At 40.0% G+C, this 22,942-nt stretch overlaps 1 protein-coding gene across 7 annotated transcripts in view; it reads left to right on the top strand.

The window, feature by feature from the left end:
• Positions 1-22,942, top strand: part of CRACD (capping protein inhibiting regulator of actin dynamics) — a 277,301-nt gene that overhangs the window by 205,559 nt on the left and 48,800 nt on the right. For 3 of the 7 annotated variants that reach the window (XM_041724742.1, XM_041724747.1, XM_041724743.1), the window contains 2 exons: positions 15,226-15,397; positions 16,547-16,687. The exons of 1 other annotated variant lie outside the window; for it this stretch is intronic. In XM_041724742.1, the coding sequence (XP_041580676.1) occupies positions 16,654-16,687 (34 nt within the window). In that variant the 5' untranslated portion in view covers positions 15,226-15,397; positions 16,547-16,653. Of the gene's footprint in view, positions 1-15,225; positions 15,398-16,546; positions 16,688-22,942 lie in introns of those variants that run through there. 3 more of the 7 variants (XM_041724744.1, XM_041724748.1, XM_041724746.1) reach the window with 2 other exon arrangements.

Here is a 22,942-nt window from a genome sequence, read left to right on the forward strand (position 1 = left end):
CCCGGGCTGCAGGTGGCACTAAACCGCTGCGCCACCGGGGCTGCCCCTATAATGAATATAATTAATAGATAATTTATGGAAAGAGTTACAAATTTTATGAGTTAGAATATATTCAAAATTGCCTTGCTTTTCAAGGAAACAGTTCATAGAATTTTGGAATTGGGCAGGCGACCTTAGGTAGTATATGACTCTGTCACTTCATTTTGTGGATGTGGAAGCTGAGGTCCCAAGAAGCTAGCAAATGGCAAAGGTGACTAAATAAGCCCAAATCAGAAGATATTTGCAAATGACATATCAGATAAAGGGCTAGTATCCAAGCTCTATAAAGAACTTACTAAACTCGACAGCAAAGAAACAAACAATCCAGTCATGAAATGGGCAAAAGACATGAACAGAAATTTCACAGAGGAAGACATAGACATGGCCAAAAAGCACATGAGAAAATGCTCCGCATCACTTGCCATCAGGGAAATACAAATCAAAACCACAATGAGATACCACCTCACACCAGTGGGAATGGTGAAAATTAACAAGACAGGAAAACAAATGTCGGAGAGGATGTGGAGAAAGGGGAACCCTCTTGCACTATTGGTGGGAATGTGAACTGGTACAGCCACTCTGGAAAACTGTGTGGAGGTTCCTCAAAGAGTTAAAAATAGAACTGCCCTACAGCCCAGCAATTGCACTGCTGGGGATTTACCCCAAAGATACAGATGCAGTGAAACACCAGGACACCTGCACCCTGATGTTTATAGCAGCAGTGTCCACAATAGCCAAACTGTGGAAGGAGCCTCGGTGTCCATCGAAAGATGAATGGATAAAGAAGATGTGGACTATGTATACAATGGAATGTTAGTCATTAGAAACGACAAATACCCACCATTTGCTTCGACGTGGGTGATATTGGAGGGTATTATGCTGAGTGAAGTAAGTCAATCAGAGAAGGACAAACATTCTATGGTCTCATTCATTTGGGGAATATAAAAAATAGTGAAAGGGAATAAAGGGGAAAGGAGAGAAAATGAGTGGGAAATCTCAGTGAGGGTGACAGAACATGAGAGACACCTAACTCTGGGAAACAAACAAGGGATGGTGGAAAAGGATGTGGGCGGGGCATTGGGGTGACTGGGTGACAGGCACTGAGGGGAGCACTTGACGGGATGAGCACTGGGTGATATGTTATATGTTGGCAAATTGAACTCCAATTAAAAAAAAAATAAGCCCAGATCTTCAGACTCGGGAGCTCATTTCCCCATATTCACACAACATCTTGAAGTGAAGAGCATTTCTCCTTTGGGAAGAAACAGTAAACAAAAAATGTCAGTTTTAGCCATTGTTGGACTTGGTGATGCTAAAACAGACATAAACAGAAAAGCAGCAATATTTGCCCAGAGGGGCTGCCTTTAGGTAACAAAACTCAAGCCACAACGTTTGTGGTTTAGGAGTGACCGTTGTAAAGTGTCCTGATGGTAGTTGTGGAGCTCCTTTGACTCCTTGAAGTGACTCATTTCGGACAGTGAGTTGCATGACAAACATTTGCATTTCTAAGACACTTGTCACTACAGAACCTAGATTGCCTCACAAAAGTGATTCCCAACCATGAAAGGAGAAAGGGCAGCTTTGGTTTTCTCCCCTACTCCCACATCACACAGACCTGGTAGTCAGAGAGACGTTACATCCAAGATACAGGTGAAAATTTAAATCATTGACCCTTGGAATCGCAGAATTGGGTTGCCATTCTACCAATGTCTAGTGCATGAATTAATGGAAAAATCCTACAAAACTGGTAGTGGTATCTTTTTTTAAATTTCTCCCTAGAATGGAGCAGTGCCAGAGTAAATCTGTTACCTGTCTGAGCTATTGACCAAGAGTTAGTCTGGGAAGGAGAAATCCAGGGGGAGGACAGTGATTCTCAAAGAAATGTGTCATCCCTGCCTAGTGCTCTCCAGTGAGAACTGAATAAGGAGCAAATGAAATAAACTTAGCATCAGCACAAGAGAATGGGGTTCAGATCAAGGAAGAATAGCTTGACAGGACTACTTGACACAATCTGGAACACTGAGACAGACTAGAATTTTTAAAAATCTTTTAAGAAAATATTTCTTTCTGTTCTCAGAAATGATAACAGAGCAGCTCTACCCTTAGGCACAGAGGACCAGGTGAGTTCTTACTCCTTTCTTAGACCATCTGAACACTCAACGGTTTCATTCTGCTACTCCTGGGATCTGTCTTTCATAGGTCATCTATGCAAGCCACAAACACCTTGCCTGATGGGTCTACAACACTTTAATGTCACTTTGACCTTGGTCCACTTGCTGCTGGTACCATCAGGAGTTTCAGCTAAGCTTATTAAGAACTGATGCTCACATAGTAGAACTAGGGACTTCTATCCTTTTCTCTAAGAACATTTATATATTCAGTCATGGTTTGAGAATTTGACCCCAAACTTACTTTCTATCCAGCAGGAACTAAGATTACACCGGCCTGTAGGTTAAAAAAAAATTATTAGTGAATCAAATCCTCCTGAAATCTGTAACTAAATAATTATTGCACAAACCTTTATTGAGTCTCTGTATTATCAATAATTACTACAATTTTTGTCATGATTTCCAGCTGTCTAACCACTGAGCTCATTTACAGTTATAGCCATCCAAGTTACTAAATGTCCTCTACTTGACAGTCCTCAACATTACATTCTTCAGAGCTTAGTTCTGGTTTATCAGTGCCACCCAGCTCTCAATTTAATGAAGGTATTGATGCAAGGACACAAAGACTTTGAAACTAGTTCAGGGGTACCTCACTGAGATACTGAGTCTTTTAAAAATGAGCTTGTTTTTCAAAGAAATCACTAATACAAAATGATATTACAGAGGCTAAAAACTTATAAACATGGTGATAGGACCAGCTGAGCAGGATGTAGCAGTTACTCTAGACAAAGTGGGAAGACATCTTCATGCCAGAAAATGGGAAATAAATCCCACTGAAATTCAGGAGCCTTTCATGTTAGCAAAACTGCTAGCGGTCTACTGGTCTGGAGCATGTTGTGATATCTCCCCTAAGGTAAAAGAGAAATTGTTGCATCTGGCCTGTCCAACCACCAGAAGGAGGCACAACACCTAGTAGGTATCTTTGGTTTTGGGAAGCAGCCTATTCCTCTTTTGCGTGTGGCCACTTACTGAGTGATCAAAGATCTGCTAATTTTTAGTAATGCCTAGAACAAGAGAAGGTTCTGTAACAGGTCCAGGCTGCCATGCAAACTGCTCTGCCATTTGGTCCAGCAGATCCAGAGGTACTTGAACGTCACTGACAGAGAGGGATACTATTTGGAGCCTTTGGCAGGTTCTATATGAGTCACAGCAAACACTCAGGATTTGGGGATAGAACTCTACTATCCTCTGCAGATAACTCTATGTCTTTTGAGAAACAGCTTTTGGCTTAATAGACACTAAACATTTCACCTTGCACCATCAAATTATCATGTGACCTGAGCTGCCCATCATGAACTGGGTGTTGCCTAACCTACCAAGTCATAAAGCTGGGTGTGCACAGTATTCCATTATCAAAAGGAAGTAGAATATGCAAGACAGGCTCGAGCAGGCCCAGAAGGCACAAGTAAGTTACATGAGGAAGTGGCCTAATTACCTACGGTCCCCATTCCTGCTACACTGCCTTCTCTCTCACATTCTGTACCTACAACCTCATGGGGAGATCTCTATGACTAGTTAACTGAGAAAAAGAAAACTTAGTCCTGGTTTATGGACAGTTTTGCATAATATTGAGGCACCATTCAAAAGCTGTAATTCTGTAGCCCCATTCTGGGACAGCCCCCAAAGGACAGTGAAGGGGAATCCTCCCAGTGGACAGAATTTCAATCAGTACGTCTGATTGTTTTGTTTATAAGAAAAAATGGCCAAAGGTACAAGTCTATAAAATAGTTCATAGGTAGTAGCCAGTGGTTTATTTAGATGGTCAGAGATTTGGAAGGATTATTATTGGAAAATTGGTGACAAAGAGGTCTCTGGAAGAAGTATATAGGTAGACATCTCTGAATGGGCAAGGATTTCAGGATATTCGTGTCCCATGTGAACACTAACTAAATGATGACCTCAGGAGGATTTTAATAATGAAGTGCATTGGATGACACATTTTGGGAGAATCTATCAGCCTCTTTCCCCATCTGTTTGTCAGTGGGCCTGTGGATACAATAGTGACAAGGATGGAAGTTATGCATGAGGTCAGCAACACTGACTTCCACCAGCCAAGTCAACAGAGACCTACACTGAGTCCCCAATATGACACCATGCCCTGGAATGAACAGCTACCTACCTGGTACAGATTGATTAGACTGGACCACTTCCATCATGGAAGGAGCACCACTTTGTTCTTATTAGAACAGACACTTATTCTGGATACAGATTCACCTTTTTTGCACATAGTGCTTCTGCCAAAACTCATCTGTGGACTTACGAATACCTTATTGCTGTAATGGTATTTGACACAGACATCACTTCTGATCAAGGAGCTTAATAGGCCTATGCTCATGGAATTCCCTGATCCTACCATGTTCCCATCATTCTGAAGTGGCTGGCTTGATAAATTGGTGGAATAGCCTTTAGAAGACTCAGTTACAGTACCAGCTAAGTGGCAATACTAGGGCTGGGACTCTCACAGCCAGGCTTCATGGGTCTAAGAATAAAGGAGTAGAAGTAGAAATGGTCACTATTACTCCTAGTAACCTCCTAGGAAAATTTTCATTTGCTATCCCCTTGACCTAAGGTTCTGCTTGTCTAGAGTTCTTAGTTACGGTAGGAGGAATGCTTCCACAAGGGGACATACAGTGATTCCATTGAACTGAGACTGTCACCCAGCCTCAGGGGCTCCTCATGACTCTGAGTGAGCAGGTAAAGAAGGGGGTAACTGTACTGGCCAGAGTGATTAATCCTGACTACCAACAAAAAAATTGGGCTGCAATTGCATAATAGAGGTAATAAGGAAGAGTATGTCTGGAATATAGATGTTTTATGGCATCTCCTAGTACTCCCGGGTCCTCTGGAGTAATAGAAAACTACAACAGCCCAGTTCAGGACAGCTAATGGCCCAGGTTCTTCAGGAATGTAGTGTCTCCTTACCATCCAGAGAACCTAGCCAACCGAGTTCCTTGCCAAGGACATAAGGAATGTGGAATGGGTAGTGGAACAAGACGGCTCCAGAGATTACATAGAAAGACTACATACATGTATTCATGTAAACATGCATATGCATATAAAGAAAGCTATGACCACATGACCAGTTGCCAAAACAAGGACCCATAGTATGGGTATTTCTTCCATATCTTGTAATGAATATGGTTGTATATATATTAATCAAATATTTTTGTTTTCTTCCCTTTCCTCTCCTTATCCTTTAATGTAAGATATATTAATAATAGCATACCTCAGTATGTAGTTATAGGAGAAGTGTGAATATTACTCAAGGACTTTGCATCCTCTTCTAGGGAGCAAGTTAGTGTGTTTTCAAATGTATGTGGGATATTGGTACCATGTTAGTGGAAGTATGGCTTTGTTACTGACTTTATTTGGAGATTAAATATGGTTAAAGGAGATGTATATGGTTGCCAGGTTGACAAAGGATGAAGTGTGATGATTATTTTTTTAAAGATTTTTTTTGTGTAGAGAGTGCTTGCCTGAGCAGGGAGAGTGATAGAGGGAAAGGAAGAATCTCAAGGAGACTCCCCCAGAGCACTCAGTGTGATGCAGGGCTCCATCTCACTACCCTGATTTCACAACCTGAGCCGAAATCGAGAGTGGGAAACTTAACCAGCTGAGCCATTCCTTTGTGTCCCAGAGTGTGATGATCATTTTGATGTGTTAATTTGTCCCTAGTTGTTTAGTCAAACACAAATACTGTTTAATTGAACTATTGCTGTGAAGGTATTTTAGAGATATAATGAAAGTCCATAATTCATCGATTTAAAATAAGGGAGATTATTCAAGATAATCTGAGGGGGGATACCTGAGTGGCTCAGTGGTTGAGCATCTGCCTTTGGCTCAGGGCATGATCCTGGGGTCCTGGTATTGAGTCCCTCATTAGGCTCCCCTCAGGGAGCCTGCTTCTCCATCTGCCTATGTCTCTGCCTCTCTCTGTGTGTCTCTCATGAATAAATAAATCTTTAAAAAAAAAAAAAAGATAATCTGAGTGAGCCTGAATCATTAAATTGAGAGGCCTTGGGGCACCTGGGGTGGCTCAGGCAATTAAGTTGTCTGACTCTTGATTTTGGCTCAGGTCACAATCTCAGGGTTGTGAGATGGAGTGCTGTACTAGGCTTTGTGCTGGGTGAAGAGGCTGCTTGGGATTCTCTCTCTCCATCTTAATAGATAGACAGGCCTTAAAAATAGGACTGAGCCTTCCCTGAGAGAAGAAATTCCATCTGTGAACAGCAGTTGCAGTCTGTGCTCTTGAATTCTAGCCTTCCTTCTTGAGGACTTGCCCTGTGCATTTCAGACTTGCTTAGCCAGCCACCACCTGGTCTAAGCCAATTCCTTGCAGTAAATCCTTTAATATATCTTACACATGTGCACGCATGTTTCTACCTCTATCTCCTACTGGTTCTGTTTCTCTGATTAAACCCTGATCAATACAGCCTCTGATGTCCCTAAAACTTTTGTCCTACTACACTAAATATGCGGGGTAAAGTGGCAGGCAACTCCTACTTGCCAATTTTTTCCACTCAAAGTCAGCCTGATTTTTTGTATTCACAGCACTCTTTGAAACTCAAGTGGCACAATTTGGCAGTGAAAAGAACCAGCACCCACACATATTCTAGCGTGTGGGAGAAATGTGTCCAGACACAGACTTCACATTAGCAATCATATATCTGCCTCTGTTACTATTTCTAAATATCATTTCGTTTTGCTTGTGAATTGTTGTAAGACATATAAAAGGGCGTTCTGAGACAGACCACTGGGAAAAACAGAAAACTTAAAAATTGATGTGGTTTTGAGAAATAATAGGCCCCAAAAACCTGCCAAATTGTTGTCATTTTGATAGGCCCTTACCTAGATCTGGGTTAAGTACAGACATAATTCAGTAGGTTTTGTGTAGGTATTTACAGTCAGTGCTGCTGTTATGTGACCTAAACATTGCCCAAAATCAACATGTTATGCAAAATTGCAAAATGAAAACAAAGTCTATTGGGAAAAATAGGATATTTAACACAACACACGAAAAATTTATCAATGACATATTTTATTTTATTTTCACTGACATATTTTAAAAGAATAGGACCCTACTAAAAGAAGTAGTTGCTTTCCACATATTAAATTATAATGAAATATGTAAATACTATAATAAATATGTAAGCCTTGAAAAAGACCTGAAGTTTGCTTGTGGACCAACACATTAGAAGCGCTGCAGCTTGTGAGGTAGGGGAAGGCAGGTTATCTGAAATTGGACAGCAGCTGCAATGCCACATGTGTTGTATGAATGCATCTCCTGACACAAGCAGCAACCTGGGGTAACTGGTAGGTATTTGAGGGGTGTGCATGTGTGCATTTTGCTACATATCTCACTTTAACTGGGTGAAATTATCTGTATTCACCTCATGTTTCTTGTGGGTGAGGTACCCTAGATCATTCACGCTTGAACACATTTGCATTGTCAAAACAAGTACTTTTAATATACTACATAAAGAGATCACCATCCCTTATCTGCATTTTCAAAATCTCAAACTTCTTTGGAAGTTTGGCACAGGTGTATATATTAGCAAAACTTAAAATGAATAAAGGTGTTTTTCAGAAATCCTACATTTGATTATGAATTGTCACAGACCCCCTGGGGTCTAAATACACCCTTATACAATCTGAAAAATTCTGATTTCTAAAACACATCTACTCTGAAGGAGATAGGGAATAGTAGGTACGTTTTATTGAGTGCTCCAGGCATCATGGTGGGCGCTGTAGATGTAGAATAAGCAAGGTTCAGTCCCTGTACCCAGGGAACTTGCAGTCTAGGAGCTATAGCATGCTCTGTGGTATTGTAGTAGATGTCTGTGCATGCACAAACGGAGAACAGAGGAGAGAGAGTCATTCTTTCTGGCCAGAGAGTGTAAGGACATCTATCCAAGGAACATGACACCTGGAATGTGCTTGGGCTAACAGTTGGGAATTCTCTAGGCAAAGGCAGAGAGGTATTCCTCACATGCCCTTTCCTTTATGTGTATCTGTTTTTCAAATCTCTTTTTATAAGGACACCAGTCATATTTGAATAGGGCCCACCTAATGACCTCCGTTTATCTTAATTAGCTCTTTAAAGACTCTATCTCCAATACAGTCATATTCTGAGGTACTTGGGGGTTAGGACTTTAACGTATGAATTTTGAGTGGACACAGTTCAGCAGTTAGGTTCATAACATAACGGTGTGGCACAAAAGAAGGGTGAGCAAAGCACATGGAAGCCAGAGGAAGGTGTGGCCAATTACTATTGGGCTTAGTGACTTGGGAAAGGCTTCAAGGACATAGGTCTTGAAAAATGAATAGAACCTCATCAAATTGAGAAGGAAGAAGATGATATTTTTGTCTGAGGAAATAGCAAATCCAAACCTTAGGCCCATCTCAGATCTACAACATATGCCATAGCCTGTGTCCAGGACCTGGTATTCCCTGATATGGGCCAGTCACCACCTGCTCTGTTTGTGCCCCCTGACTTGTGAAAGCCAGTCACTACCATCTGTGGACCTCTCACCATTTGTTCTAGCCACCCCTGCCCTCTTATAAAAGAATATTATTGATCTTGTCTCTTCATTTTCTGAATCAGCACAACAGTAAATATCTGCTTCCCCCTGTGCTTCCCCAGAAAAAGAAACAACTCTTCCTTCTTCCCTCATGTAACTTGACAGCCACCATTGATACCCCTTCCCTCCTCTCTAGAAGGAGAATCTCAGTCCTTAGCCTTTTTATGATATGGCACTGGAGGGTGCTGCCTACCTGACATGTTGCCAACTCTTTAGTCAGAATGTACTGGGAAACTGGACACAGTAAAAATGTGATAACTACCAAGTGCTTGTGTATCACTGTACTTCTAGTGATTTTTTTTTCAAGAGAGGGAGAGAGAGAATCTTAAGCAGTCTCCATGCCCAGAGTGGGAGCCCAACATGGGGCTTGATCTCACAACCCTGAGATCATGACCCAAGCCGAAATCAAGAGTCAGATGCTTAAGTAACTGAGCTGCCCAAGTGCCCCTCTAGTAATCTTTTTTAACTGAACAGTTTCTTCTCAAAAATATTCTGATATTCCAGAGCCAAAAGAAGATGTTGTGAAATTACCTTTATTTTTCTTTTTAAGATTTTGTTTATTTATTCATGAGAGACACGGAGACAGAAAGAGAGAGGCAGAGACACAGGCAGAGGGAGAAGCAGGCTCCATGCAGGGAGCCCGATGTGGGACTCGATCCTGGGTCTCCAGGATCACACCCCGGGCTGAAGGCAGCGCTAAACCACTAAGCCACAGGGGCTACCCGTGAAATTACCTTTAAATTAGATTACAGGATTCAGACAGTTGTTGTGTACTGTGTCCTAACATGCACTGTTTACTTACATGATTGAAATCAGAACTTTACATAAATATTAGGCTTACTTAACCAAAATGTTTCAGTTAACTCACTTGAGTTTACTGAGCAGTGCACTGTAGATTGTAGGGGAGGTGTGTGTATGAAATATATGGTACCTACAGAAAATAAATGATTTTTGAGAGAGGATCGCCTGGCTGGCTTAGTTAGTAAAGCATGTGGCTTTTGATCTCAGGTTATAAGTTTGAGCCCTGCGTTGGGTATGAAGGTAACTTAAAAATTAAATTAAAAAGAGATTTTTGAAGGAAATAATAAAGTGATTCCCAGGGTATCTTCAGAGGAACACTACTCATGACCAATACCAGAAAGTGAACTCTGGGAAGCACTGCATATTCTCTCCTCTTTTGGAAAGCAGTAATGATATCAGCATATTAAAGACTCTGAAAGGTCTCATAGTAAAGAAACATATTTAACTTTATTTTACATGGATTCTCAAATGTACTGGTCTTTGAATAAGAACCTGGTACCAACCATAGAGCACATTCTGAGAAACTCCAAACCAAGGCACTTATGATGCTTAAAATGAACTACAATAGGAAATTCTGTTTCTCACTTGGAAGCATACTATATAAATCCAATACAGATAAATTGCACATTTTTATTATTTTAGGTTTAGAAATGAAAATGTAAGAATTGCATCTTTATGACAAATGGAAAATGAAGCAGATTTGCTTGACTTGCCCAGTGATTTTTAATTTTTAGAATATTCTATATAAACTAGCAATTATGATGATGCAGCCATCAAATGGCATGTAATTATATCCATGAAATAATGGATAATGTGCACTCTTTTAAATGAAAAAAAAAATCCCTAAAGTAATTATTGGATGATGAAAATAAATTAATTCAATGCAGTACTTAAAGAATGAAAATTACTGTGATCCCTGAAGCAATCTATATGCATATATAGATTCTTTCATGTGAAAAATTGCAACAGAAAATTGCTGAAATATTAAGAAAATACAGCACCCACTGTCTTTTCTACAATAAATTCAATCTTACAACTTAAGACAGTAAATTAAAAAAAAAGACAGTAAATGTACAGAGAGGCTGGTAAGCAGATGTTTTATGGCTAGTAAGGGATGGGATCAGAATTCAGGCCATGTATTCTTTGTCTCTAGGGCCCACACACTTAACCCTTAACTAGCTGCAGCCAGTAAAAAACAAATTTTAGTAGGAATTCCTTCTCTCTTCCCTTCCCCCTACCCCGTACCAGCCACCCAGTGAAAGCAGATTTGTGTTACAAAATTCTAAAATGCCATCTCAAATACAGTAATGTTGGATATGACTTTGCTAAAGTACTTACACTTCTAATGTATGGCAGTTGTATTTTGGAATATTTCACACTACCATTGCAGAAGTGCTTTACTACATTGTCAAAATTGCTTTGATCTTTTAGACCCTATCTGTACAAAAATTTTCACAGTAAGGGTTGGTGTTACCTATGAAGAAGATAGCTGCTGGTGATAACCATGCACTTAATCCAGTTGATTCTATGGAGACAGGGTATCCCCCAAATCATAAACTGACACAAAATAGTTAATTTAATGGCTATTGGTAGACATATGCTCAGGATTTTATAATGGTTGTTGTGCCATAGATTTGCAAATATTTCATAAAATTTAGTTACTTTTTTGATGCAAGAGATCTTATACCAAACTTTGAGAGTAAAACTGGGGAACCGAATAAGTATAACTCCCTCTCTGATTTATAAGATTTCATTTCCTATTAACGTTGCCTGGTTATGATTTGGTGTCAGAATGTAGGGTGGGCCTAAATGTAATTACTGAGTCTTTTAACAAAATTAATCCTGGAAAATTAATTGTCCCAATCAATAATAAAATAATCATACAAACAAATATTTAAACTGTATTTCAGATGAAATATATTTCTGACAGGAAATATTTTAGGGGATGCCTGGGTGGCTCAGTGGTTGAGTGTCTGCATTCTGCTCAGCGCGTGATCCCAGAGTTCCAAGATCGAGTACCACATCAGGCTCCCTGCGAGGAGCCTGCTTCTCCCTCTGCCTATGTCTCTCTCTGTGTCTCTCATTAATAAATAAAATCTTAAAAAAAAAAGGAAATGTATTTTGGAAATGAGAAGGGGGAAAATTATTTTTTTTGGGGGGGAATTATTTTTTATAACTCAGATGTGACCAAACACTAAGACTCTGGAGTATACTTGTAAGTTTCTGCATTCTCACTCCTCCTCTGAAGAGAAATTGGTGTTCTTAGGCCTAGAATCTCTTTTTCTCATGGTAAGAAGGATTGGTTGTTGGATGGATAGTTCAGATAGGTTTTACTGTTCTTTTACCTTTCCCATAATAACTAAGGCATAAAAAAAAAAGGCATTGCTAAAATGGCCTTTCTGGAGTAATCCTTGAGAAATATGCTCACATTTGGACTTTGACACATCTTCCTAGATAATGTATGTGTACTCCTACAAATGATTGCCCATATAATGTGCAGGACAGAGTGCCAGAGTGCCTGGTTCACAAGCAGCCCTCAAATGGGGCCAGCTTTACAGACGAAGCGCCTGAGGGAGGCCATTCTGTGCTTGCATGAAGCCTATCAAGTTCACCTCCCAGCTAAGGCTTCCATACCCTGGTGTCCTCCCCAAGGCTGTCTTTATCCCATCCTTAACTTTGTATTCAGTTCCTTCCGGGTTCTGTTCACTCACTTGCTCTCCCCCAACAATATGATCAATGCAGACTAATTTTATATGATGGCTGTCACCATTCTGAACACTGAAGCAATACAAAAAATACATATCAGCCTCCTTGGCTGACTGTATAGACCACCCATTAGTGAAATGCACAAGTCACCTGTTGTTACTGTAAGAAACTGTAATTTATCTAGTAAATTAGTAATTATAGTTAACTCCCTTGGTTCCAACTCAACTGAAGACCACCAAATCCACCTTGACTTCAGAGCAAGTGTTGATTTGTTTCCCCATCAATAAACTCTGACATGATCTAAAATTATCTACTTAGCTAAAAAGCTAGGTTTGTGGGTCCAGACTGGGGATAATGATTTCATAACTGATACTTTTAGAATTTTGCTATGGTCTTTTAGAATATTTCTGATTAGAGAATTAAGGACTAGATATTTCTGTAGTGGGAAAAAGGCAATCCATATGAAAGGAAAAAGGAAAAGTTTCACCTCAAAAATAAGTAAAATGTAGCACAAATTATTCTTTGACCATATATAATAATGCTGCCAAATCAAGAAATCAGGTGTCATTTGCATATTTTGAGCTTTGGACAGTCATAGAGAAAATAATTCATTTATTTCATCAGTCAGTGCCAAAGACCAACTATATAATATAATGATACCTGTAGTGTCTTACTTTAAAATTTTTTAAAATTTTTAATTGACTCATTTTATGTAAGGTCAGCTCTTTTAACACTTGATGTTCTTTGATGGTCTTCAGAGACTATTGATTATAATTTTTAAAAATTATTTATTGATGGGAACCAGAAGTAGGTGTCATGAAAATCTCTGGCTTATTTTTCTGAATAAATAACCACTGAAAACAAACAAGCAGTCTGAAATCAAACCCTCCCATTTGTATTGTTTGTTTTTACCATTTTTAAGTGTTTTTTTTTAATTTTTAGATTTTATTTATTTATTCATGATAGAGGCAGAAACATAGGCAGAGGGAGAAGCAGGCTCAGAAGCAGGCTACCTGGGGGAGCCCCATGTGAGACTCGATCCTGGGACCCTGGGATCACACCCTGAGCCAAAGGCAACCACTGAGCCACCCAGACGTCCCACCATTTTTAAGTGTTATGATTTCAATTGTATTGCACACACTTCTTGTCTTTTAAATAAACATAGTGAAAAGAATTTAACTCTGGTTTGAGGACTGCATAGCTGGCACAGAACATTGTGGATGGGAGGCATCTGATACAACAAGTGCCCTTTTGTTGTGATATAATTCATTATTGTTTCAGGGGCCACTGAGGTTGGAAGGTCTGTTTGCACCTATAGTAAGGATCCCAGACTGTTGTCTTTTTGTGATTGGCAACTGTTTTGTGTGCTTTCTCAGTGTTTTATGTTACAGTTTAGGGCAGAGAGGTTTAAACCACTTTTTCTGGGCAGCCCCAGTGGCCCAGCAGTTTAGTGCCGCCGGTTCAGCCCGAGGTGTGATCCTGGAGACTTGGGATCGAGTCCTACGTCAGGCTCCCTGCACAGAGCTGCCTTCTCCCTCTACCTGTCTGTCTTTCTCTCTGTCTTGAATAAATAAATAAAATCTTAAAAAAAAATAATAAACCACTTTTTCTGTGCTTCAGACTTGGTCTCAGGAAGGCCAGAACTGAAGATCACTAAAAGAAATGAGATGATTACCTTGCACATCTTGAACCTCATTTTTATACGCCGATTTTTCTCTGGCCAGCAGAGGTCCAGGGTATCTGATACTCAGATGCGGACTCATACCTAGGTGTTTTGTGCAGGTACTTTTCCATACGCTTTGCAAGCTTCCATCTTTTCTTTTCCCTCAGAGCTCCTGACTCTAGCTTCAGAGACACATTTCCCCTGACATAGACAAGTTAGTTCATCTGTCTGTGCCTGAGGATCCTCTTCTGTAACATGGGGATGTTAATAGTATCAACCTCATACGGTCTTTGTGAGGATTAACTAAATTAATACTTGGAAAGTTCTTGAAGCAGGGGTGCATGTTAAGGGTTAAGTAATTAAAAATAAGATGACCACTGGGTGACTGGCTTCTTAAAGAAAAGGAAGGACCTGAAGAGATGCTGCTTCTGGTACAGTGTGATACACACTTTCTTTCCTGAGGTAGGAGCGGAGTCATGTGGATGGATTTGTGACTGAAGAAGCAGAACTGAACAGTATTAACTAAAATATCTGTCGGAAATGCTGGCACTAAGCCCTAGGTCCTGACTGGATGAAGTAATATATGGAGAGATGTTCATAGCAACTCCTTTGGGACTCTTTGTAGTGGATTTTAAGAGGAGAAAGAAGAAATAAACTGGAAATATATAGAGGTGGAGGGAATTGGGGGCAAAGCTTATGCCAAGAGTTAGCAGTTATCTTCCGTATCTGACAATGGCTAAAACAGGGTGATTTTCAGGGGAGTGTGTGTGTGTGTGTGTGTGTGTGTATGTATATACATACTCACACACATATGCACACACATGCACATAAAGTTAAATACATAAAGGTATATACATTTTTTTAAGCACCTGTCTGACTTAACATGTTTTCTCAGCTTCTTCTGTGGAGAAGGGCACTGGCCATCTGCTTTGTTAAAGAAAGCAGGCACCACCTTTGTGTAGCACGTGCCCGGGGGTGCTGTGCGGCCACTCTGATGCTTGGGACCTCTCCGTGTTGGCCCAGGTGCTTTTTTGGGAGCCTGGTGGCAAAAGCCTTTCCATGCCCTTGGCTTGTCTCTGCCTGACTGTGCCCAAACAGGGGCTGGCCCTGCCGTTGCTGGCACAGGGCTTGGTCGCTCACTCACTCTGATGATGGCCGCCCTTTGCCCCAGCTCCCTTGGCCAGAGGCAGCTCACTTGTAATTTGCTCTCAGGCTCAGAGGTGCAGCTCTGTCAAACTGCAGCATATGTTTATCTTCTAATCCACAGACAAGAAGAAAGGAGGTAAATTCCAGCCTTTTAAGAAGTTGTTTGGCAGAAGGAAAAAGAAAGACACTTTGTTGTCCCAGGAGGTGTCAACAGGGACTAAGATTCGCTCTCCCCGGAGTGTCAGCAATGGGACCTTCTCTTCAGATGAGGAGACCCTGGAAGACAATCTAAGGTAACAATTCATACTCCACCCACCCCCACCCTCCAGATCTTTGGCAGAGTCCCAAGGTGGAGAATGGGATTCCAGAGGAGGCAAGGGTGGAATCACAGCTGTGTTGTATCTATGGGAAGGTGGAAGACATGGGGTACTTTGTGCATTCTGTGTGGAGAAGTCACCGTAGGGATCAGCAATGAGTCTGACCCCATTTTCCAGGAGAGCACAGGGACCTGCACCTTCATTTTGCTGCCCTCACTGGTGGTAGAGGCAACACCCCCACTGCATTGGCTCAGCAAGTTAACCTGGATAGAAGGAGACTGCATTCCCGTGTCCTGTTGCTTGGCATAGAGAAAGGGTGGTCACAGATTAGGTGGGACATCCATGTTGAGAACACAGACTGCTCAGGCACTGAGTGGTCACCCTTCATTCCTCTGGCAATCTCTAGCAGCTTCTGGAACCTGTCACGAAACTTGTAACTTCTACTCATTGTTTTCTTTTTCTTTTTTCTTTAAAGGCTTGTTTATTTATTTGAGAGAAATAAAGATTTATTTATTTGAGAGGGAGGGAGAGGGGCAGAGGGAGAGACAGAATCGCAGGTGGTCTCCAGCTGAATGTAGAACCCACTGGGGGCTCTGTCCCACTACCCAGGGATCACCGGCTGAGCCAAAACCAAGAGCCTGACAGAGGCTTACCCAACTGAGCCACCAGGGCACCCCTGCTCTTTGTTTTCTGTTTCTCCGTCTCTCCTTCTTGCTTCCCTCTTCACCCCTTCCCTTTCTCCTTCCCTCCCTCTCTTCCCTTCCTTCCCTCTCCCTCTCTTTCCTTCTGAGACCACAGGCTATAAATCTGGCCATGACAGTGTCAAGAACTCAGAAAAGCAGGGTCAGGAGGTACTTTCTCACCTGAGTGCTGGGAATTGAAATCGGAGTCAGAGATGGTTCAACTCTGCTACTGATGGCTTAAAGTCAGCTCCTCTGAGAAGCCCCTTCCCACGACCTGATCTGATTAGTTTACCCTTGCCAGTATTCCCCCAGCGTCAGGCACCTGGCTCCAGCAGAGAACTTGTCACTTTCTATGGAAATTACTGATTTGCTGGTCTGTCTCTCTCATTTGACTGCCAGTTCCATGAAGTCAGGGACCAGGTTTTATTCGGTCTTGTTTTAGGTGCTCCAAAAACGTTTCCTGTGAATGCCTGGCACAGTATGAGTTTCCCTAATACGTGTGGAAGGAATTGACAATGTCATCTGTGATGGTTTTTCTATGATTCAAGGATGAGAACAAAAACATCCTCTGTGTTGTGTGTCAGTAAGTAAATTGTAATAAACACTGCCATTGAGCATAACTTACAGACTTCTTAGGCAAGCAGGAAACATGAAACTGCAGTGTTCAGCCACCGCATTTGTGGGTCCCGACTAATACTGACTCTTCCTTCACAGGCCTGTATTTGTTTTCCATTATCTTTAGTAAGAAAACTGAAGGAAATTATTTTACTGAAAGAAGAACACAGCTAGCACTGAATTCATCCAGTTGTTGGAATCTCAGTATGTACTGATATATGCTTGAGTATTGTTCAGTATGAATGTTTTGATTTTACTTCAGTTTATTTGGTTGTAAAACAGGAATGCAAACCCTTTTGCCTCAGAGTATCAGAATGAGGTGTACAAATAACTAAAATGTGACAAACTAGTAGTTTAATGCGAATGAAGTTGAGTCTAGAAAGTTCTCCTTTAAAAGGACTGTTCTGCGAAAACACAGCCTGTCCTTTTTATGATTTTGCCAAATCCCTGATTGCTTACTGAATGACTTTGGACCTTTAGAGGAGCCTGGATCCTGGGGGTTCTCTTCCCCTCTAAGTTCTATTCCATCTACTCCCTTGGAGTTTTCCATAGGCTTTAAGTTGTACAAAGCCTTGGAATTCCATAGGGCTTCAAACAGCTTCATTTTTATAAAATACAAGTAAACATTTCCTGTCCTTGTTATTGGCTTTTGTTAATAAACCTATATTTTTGAGACATACACTATATTTTAATTATTTAATACTTATTTTTATAATAAAAGAAGCTGGAAGGATAAGCTTTGGGTAAAGAGTTTTTTAAAATGTTTCTTTAAATATTTTTTTAAGATTTTATTTATTTATTCATGAGAGACACAGAGAGAGAGAGAGAGGCAGAGACACAGAGGGAAAAGCAGGCTCCATACAGGGAGCCTGTTGTGCAACTCGATCCCGGGGGACTCCAGCATCATGCCCTGGGCCAAACGCAGGCGCTAAACCGCTGAGCCACCCAAGGATCCCCTATTTTTTAAATTAAAAAGACAAGAAACAGGAGTCATTTAAAATATACGTTTCCTTTTTCTTCTTAGAAATTGACAGTTGCAAAATAACTCCACCTGCAAAATAAACTCTATATCCATTGCTTACCGTATAGCTGAATTTCTGATTATTCACCCCCTTTACAGATGGAGAAAATGAAAGATGCTGTTTCCAACACTTCCTTTTTTTTTTTACTAAAGTATAATTAATGTGTTTCCAATAATTTTTATTTTCCATTTACTGCTCAATTAATAATCATATTACTTTAGATTGTATAATGATTCACAAAATCTCTGTGCATTTTATTGCTCTCTCCACGGTGGACAGCTCTCATTGAAACACAAACCTCAAAATTCTGCTAGCACCGTCTTGGGTGGAGGTTCCATGGAGGCAGATTTCAGCCCAGGGTGAGGGAGAATTTCCTAAGTACTAGAGCTGCCTAAAACGGGAGGCTGGGTATGCGCCAGCAAGGATTTGGACTGATGAAGGGAAATTCCGCATTGGGTGAGAATTTAAAGGAGTTGAACTTTAACACGCTGTCAAACTCCAAGAATCTGTTATTCTAGAAGTGTCTCCATGGCCAAAAATAGCTCATTATTGATCTTCCTCCTGCCTGAAATTTCTCATTTCCTTTGGGCTTTTAAAGCATTCTGTTCTTTCTCTAGGTTATAAGCCTTTTTTCTCCTTGGCTGCAGCTTTTAAATTATACATACCTGTGGGGAAAGCAAAATAGTAAAACATGTTCAGTTTTTAACAATTTAAGACTTCCTTTATTAATTAAATATAACTAAAATTGTATTTCCCCAAATGTGTTGAATTTAAAAAGGGGAAGAGGGTCAGCTTAGAAAATAGGTTTGGGGAATTCTTGGCCAAAACAAATTAAATAGGATCCTTTACATAGGACTTTTCAGAGCTTTTACTATGCTAATGTGCCCTGGGAATCTCTGAGAAGGGAGATGCAGTATGGAACATTTCCAAGACTCCTTTAACCACAAACCTTTTTTTTCACAGAGAACATCCAATGGCATATTATTAAAGCCACCACTTGTTGAGCTTAATGCAGTGTGTTTTGCATAGGTGAACTCATAGTGTTCACACACTATGAGATTGATGTTATTATCCTCATTTCTTTCTTCCAGAAATTGAAATTTAAAAAATTGAAATATAATTGACATATACCGTGTTTCAGGTTTACAACATAATGATTTATTATTTTGTATATATTGCAAGATGATCACCACAATCTGTTACCATACAAAAGTTACAAAAAAATTTTTTTCTTGTGATGAGAACTTTTTTTTTTTAAAGATTATATTTATTTATTCATGAGAGATGCAGAGAGAGAGGCAGAGACACAGGCAGAGGGAGAAGCAGGCTCCATGCAGGGAGTCCGACGTGGGACTCGATCCCGGAACCCTGGGACCACGCCCTGGGCCAGAGGAACCCTGGGATCACGCCCTGGGCCAGAGGCAGATGCTCAACCGCTGAGCCACACAGTCATCCCCCTGATGAGAACTTTTAAGATTTATCTTCTTAGCAACTTTCAAGTACATGATACTGATAATATATTCAATGCATAGAATAATATATATCATACAATATAAATAATTGTATTATTAACCATAGTCACCATGCTGTACATCTCCATGACCTATTTGATAACTGGAAATTTGTACCCCTTCACCTTTTTCACCCACTCTTCAACCTCCTCCCCTCTGGCAACCATCAATCTGTTTCTGTATTTATTAGTTTTGTTTTGCATGTTCATTTGTTGTAGTTTTTAGATTCCATGTATTAGTGAGATCATACTGTATTTCTTCTCTGACTTAGCATAATACCCTCAAGGTATGTTCATGTTATCACAAATGGCAAGATTTCATTTTTTATGGCTAAATAATATTCCTGTGTGTGTGTGTGTGTGTGTGTTTAACATCTTCTTCGTCTGTTCATCCATTTATGGACATTTAGGTTGTTTCTGTATCTTGGCTAGTCTAAATAATGCTGCAGTAGACAAGAGGTGCATGTATCTTTTCAAATTAGTGTTTTTGTTTTCTTCAGATAAATACCAATAGTGAGGGCACCTCGATGGCTCAGTTGGTTAAGCATCTGTCTTTGGCTCAGGTCATGATCTCGAGGTCCTAGGATCAAGCCCTGCATCGGGCTTGCTGCTAGGTGGAGAGTCTGCTTCTCCCTCTGCCTCTGCCCCACACTTGTGCTCGCTGTCTCTCTCTCAAACAAATAAATAAAAGCTTTAAAAAATTAATTAATTAATTTAAAATAAATAAATAAATAAATGCATACTAGTAGTGGAATTGCTGGATCACATGGTAGTTCTATTTTTTTTTTTTGGTAGTTCTATTTTTATAATTTTTGTGGAACCTCCAGACTGTTTTCATGGTTGCTACACCAATTTATATTTTGACCCACCAGTGCACAAGGGTTCCCTTTTCTTCACATCCTTGCCAACACTTGTTATTTCTTGTCTTTTCGGTGATGGCCATTCTAACATTCATACCTCATTGTGGTTTTGATTTGTGTTTCCCTGATTAGTCTTGGCTAGCATCTTTTTATGTGACTGATGGCCATCTTTATGTTTTCTTTGGGAAAATGTTCAGATCCTTTGCCCATTTTTTAATCATACTGTTTTTTTTGTTATTGAGTTGTAGGAGTTCTATATATTTTGGATATTAACCCCTTTTCAGATATATGGTACGCAAATATCTTCTCCCAATCAGTAGGTTGCTTTTTCATATTGTCAATGGTTACCTTTGCTGTGCAGAAGCTTTGTAGTTTGATGTAGTCCCACTTGGTTATTTTTGATTTTGTTGTGCTTACCTTTAGAGTCAGATCTAAAAAATCATCACTAAGACTGATATCAATGAGCTTATTGCCTGTTTTCTTCTAGTTTTATGGTTTCAGGTCTTACATTCAAGTCTTTAATCCATTTTGAGTTATTTTTGTACGTGGTATAAGATAGTCGTCTAATTTCCTTCTTTTGCATGTGGCTATCCAGTTTTCTGTACACCATTTATTTAAGAGACTGTCCTTCCCCCATTATATATTCTTACCACCTTTGTTATAAATTAATCATTTACATAGGTGTTTATTTCTGGGCTTTCTCTTCTGTACCATTGATCCATAAGTCTGTTTTTATGCTGATACCATACTGTCTTGATTACTGCAGTTTTATAACGTAGTTTGGAATCAGGGATTGTAGTATCTCCAACTTTGTTCTTGTTTCTCAAGATTGTTTTGGCTATTTGGGGTCTTTTGTGGTTCCATATGTTTAGGAATGTTTGTTCTATTTCTGTGAAAAAAACCATTGGGATTTTGATAAGGATTGCATTGAATCTGTAGGTTTGGGTGGTATGGACATTTTAACAGTTCTTCCAATCCATGAGCACAGAATATCATTGTTTATGTCTTCATTTTCTTTTAGCAATGTCTTATAATTTTCAGTGCACAGGTCTTTCACTTCCTTGGTTAAATTTATTCCTGGGTATCTTTTTTTTGGATGCAATTGTAAATGGGATTATTTTCTTAATTCTCTTTCTGATAGTTCATTGTTTTTTTTGTTTTTTTTTTTTTTTTTTTTTTATTTATGATAGGCACACAGTGAGAGAGAGAGAGAGAGAGGCAGAGACACAGGCAGAGGGAGAAGCAGGCTCCATACACTGGGAGCCCGACGTGGGACTCGATCCCGGGTCTCCAGGATCGCGTCCTGGGCCAAAGGCAGGCGCTAAACCGCTGCGCCACCTAGGGATCCCGATAGTTCATTGTTAGTATACAAAAGTGCAACAGATTTTTATATATTGATTTTGTATCCTGCAACTTTATAGAATTCATTTATCAGTTCTTTTTTTTTTTTTTTTTTTTCATTTATCAGTTCTAACAGATTTTTTTGGTGGAGTCTTTAGGGTTTTCCATATATAAAGTCATATCCACAGATAATGACAGTTTTACTTCTTCCTTTCCAATTTGAACGCCTTTTATTTCTTTTTCCTGCCTAATTGCCCTGGCTGGGACTTTCAGTAGTAGGCTGAATAAAAGTGGCAAGAGTAGACATTCTTACCTTGTTCCTGACACTATTGCAGTTTCAAAGATAAGAAAACTATGGCTAGATAGTGACTTGCTGATAAGTTGCTGAGTCAGTAATTAAGCAGTAAAGAGTTCATTCTTCACCATCCACTGTTCTGCCTCTCAAGAGGCCTCAGCCTTCTAGTCCCATGGCCCTGAGTTGTTCTACTGGTCCTGAGTCATCAGGCTCAGGTGTCTTCCTGCCTTAGCTGCCCTCCCCTCCTTAGGCTCTGCTACTCACTAGGACTCCACTTGTCCTGCTTCCAGCTTCTACCTCACACCCAGCATTTACCATTTCATTTCAGCTACAGCTCTTTAGAGTAAATTTCAGCTATAAGCACATTCAGAACCGAAGGGGCTTTTGGAAGGGGGAGCTCACTCTGGGACTAGAGCAGTTAAGAAAGGGTTCAGGAATGAGGAGGCCTTGAACTGGCTCCAAATGATGGACAGGACTTAGAATGGCTAATGGGAAAGGCATGAACATTTCAGATCTGGAATGGCATGAGCAGACTCACATATAAGAATGAATGTGGTAAATAGAATAGGAGGGAACTTTCCAAGTCACTCTCTGTGGCCACTGTTACCCTAACACCACAACCAGGTGAAAGCATCACAAAAAAGAAGCCTAGAGACCAATATCCCTTATGAATATAGACATAAAAATCTTCAACAGAATACTATCAAACTGAATCAAACAACATATACAAAGGATTCTACACCATGATCAAGCAGGATTTATCCAAAGAGTGTAAGGTTAATTTAACATATGTAATCAATCAATGTAATATACCATATTAATAAAATAAAGGACAAAGACCACATCATCATCTCAATAGATGCATAGAAAGTTTTTGACAAAGTCCAACACACTTTCATGATAAAAACTCTCAAAACTAGGACTAACATGGAATGTTAGTTCCATGCTGTCCTTGAGGAAGGACAGCTACAAAAAATTCACAGCTAATATTACACTTAATGGTGAAAGAATGGATGTGTTCCCATTAAGATCAGGAACAAGACAATAATGTCCATTTGGTACTATACTGTAGATTATAGCTAGGATAATTAGGCAAGAAAAAGAAATAAAAAGCATCAGTCTTAAAAAGGAAGAAGTAGATGCACCTGGATGACTCACTTAAGTGTCCAACTCTTGATTTCAGCTCAGGTTATGA

The sequence above is a fragment of the Vulpes lagopus genome, chromosome 12, assembly GCF_018345385.1.
Source record: "Vulpes lagopus strain Blue_001 chromosome 12, ASM1834538v1, whole genome shotgun sequence".
Classification (NCBI taxonomy): Eukaryota; Metazoa; Chordata; class Mammalia; order Carnivora; family Canidae; genus Vulpes; species Vulpes lagopus.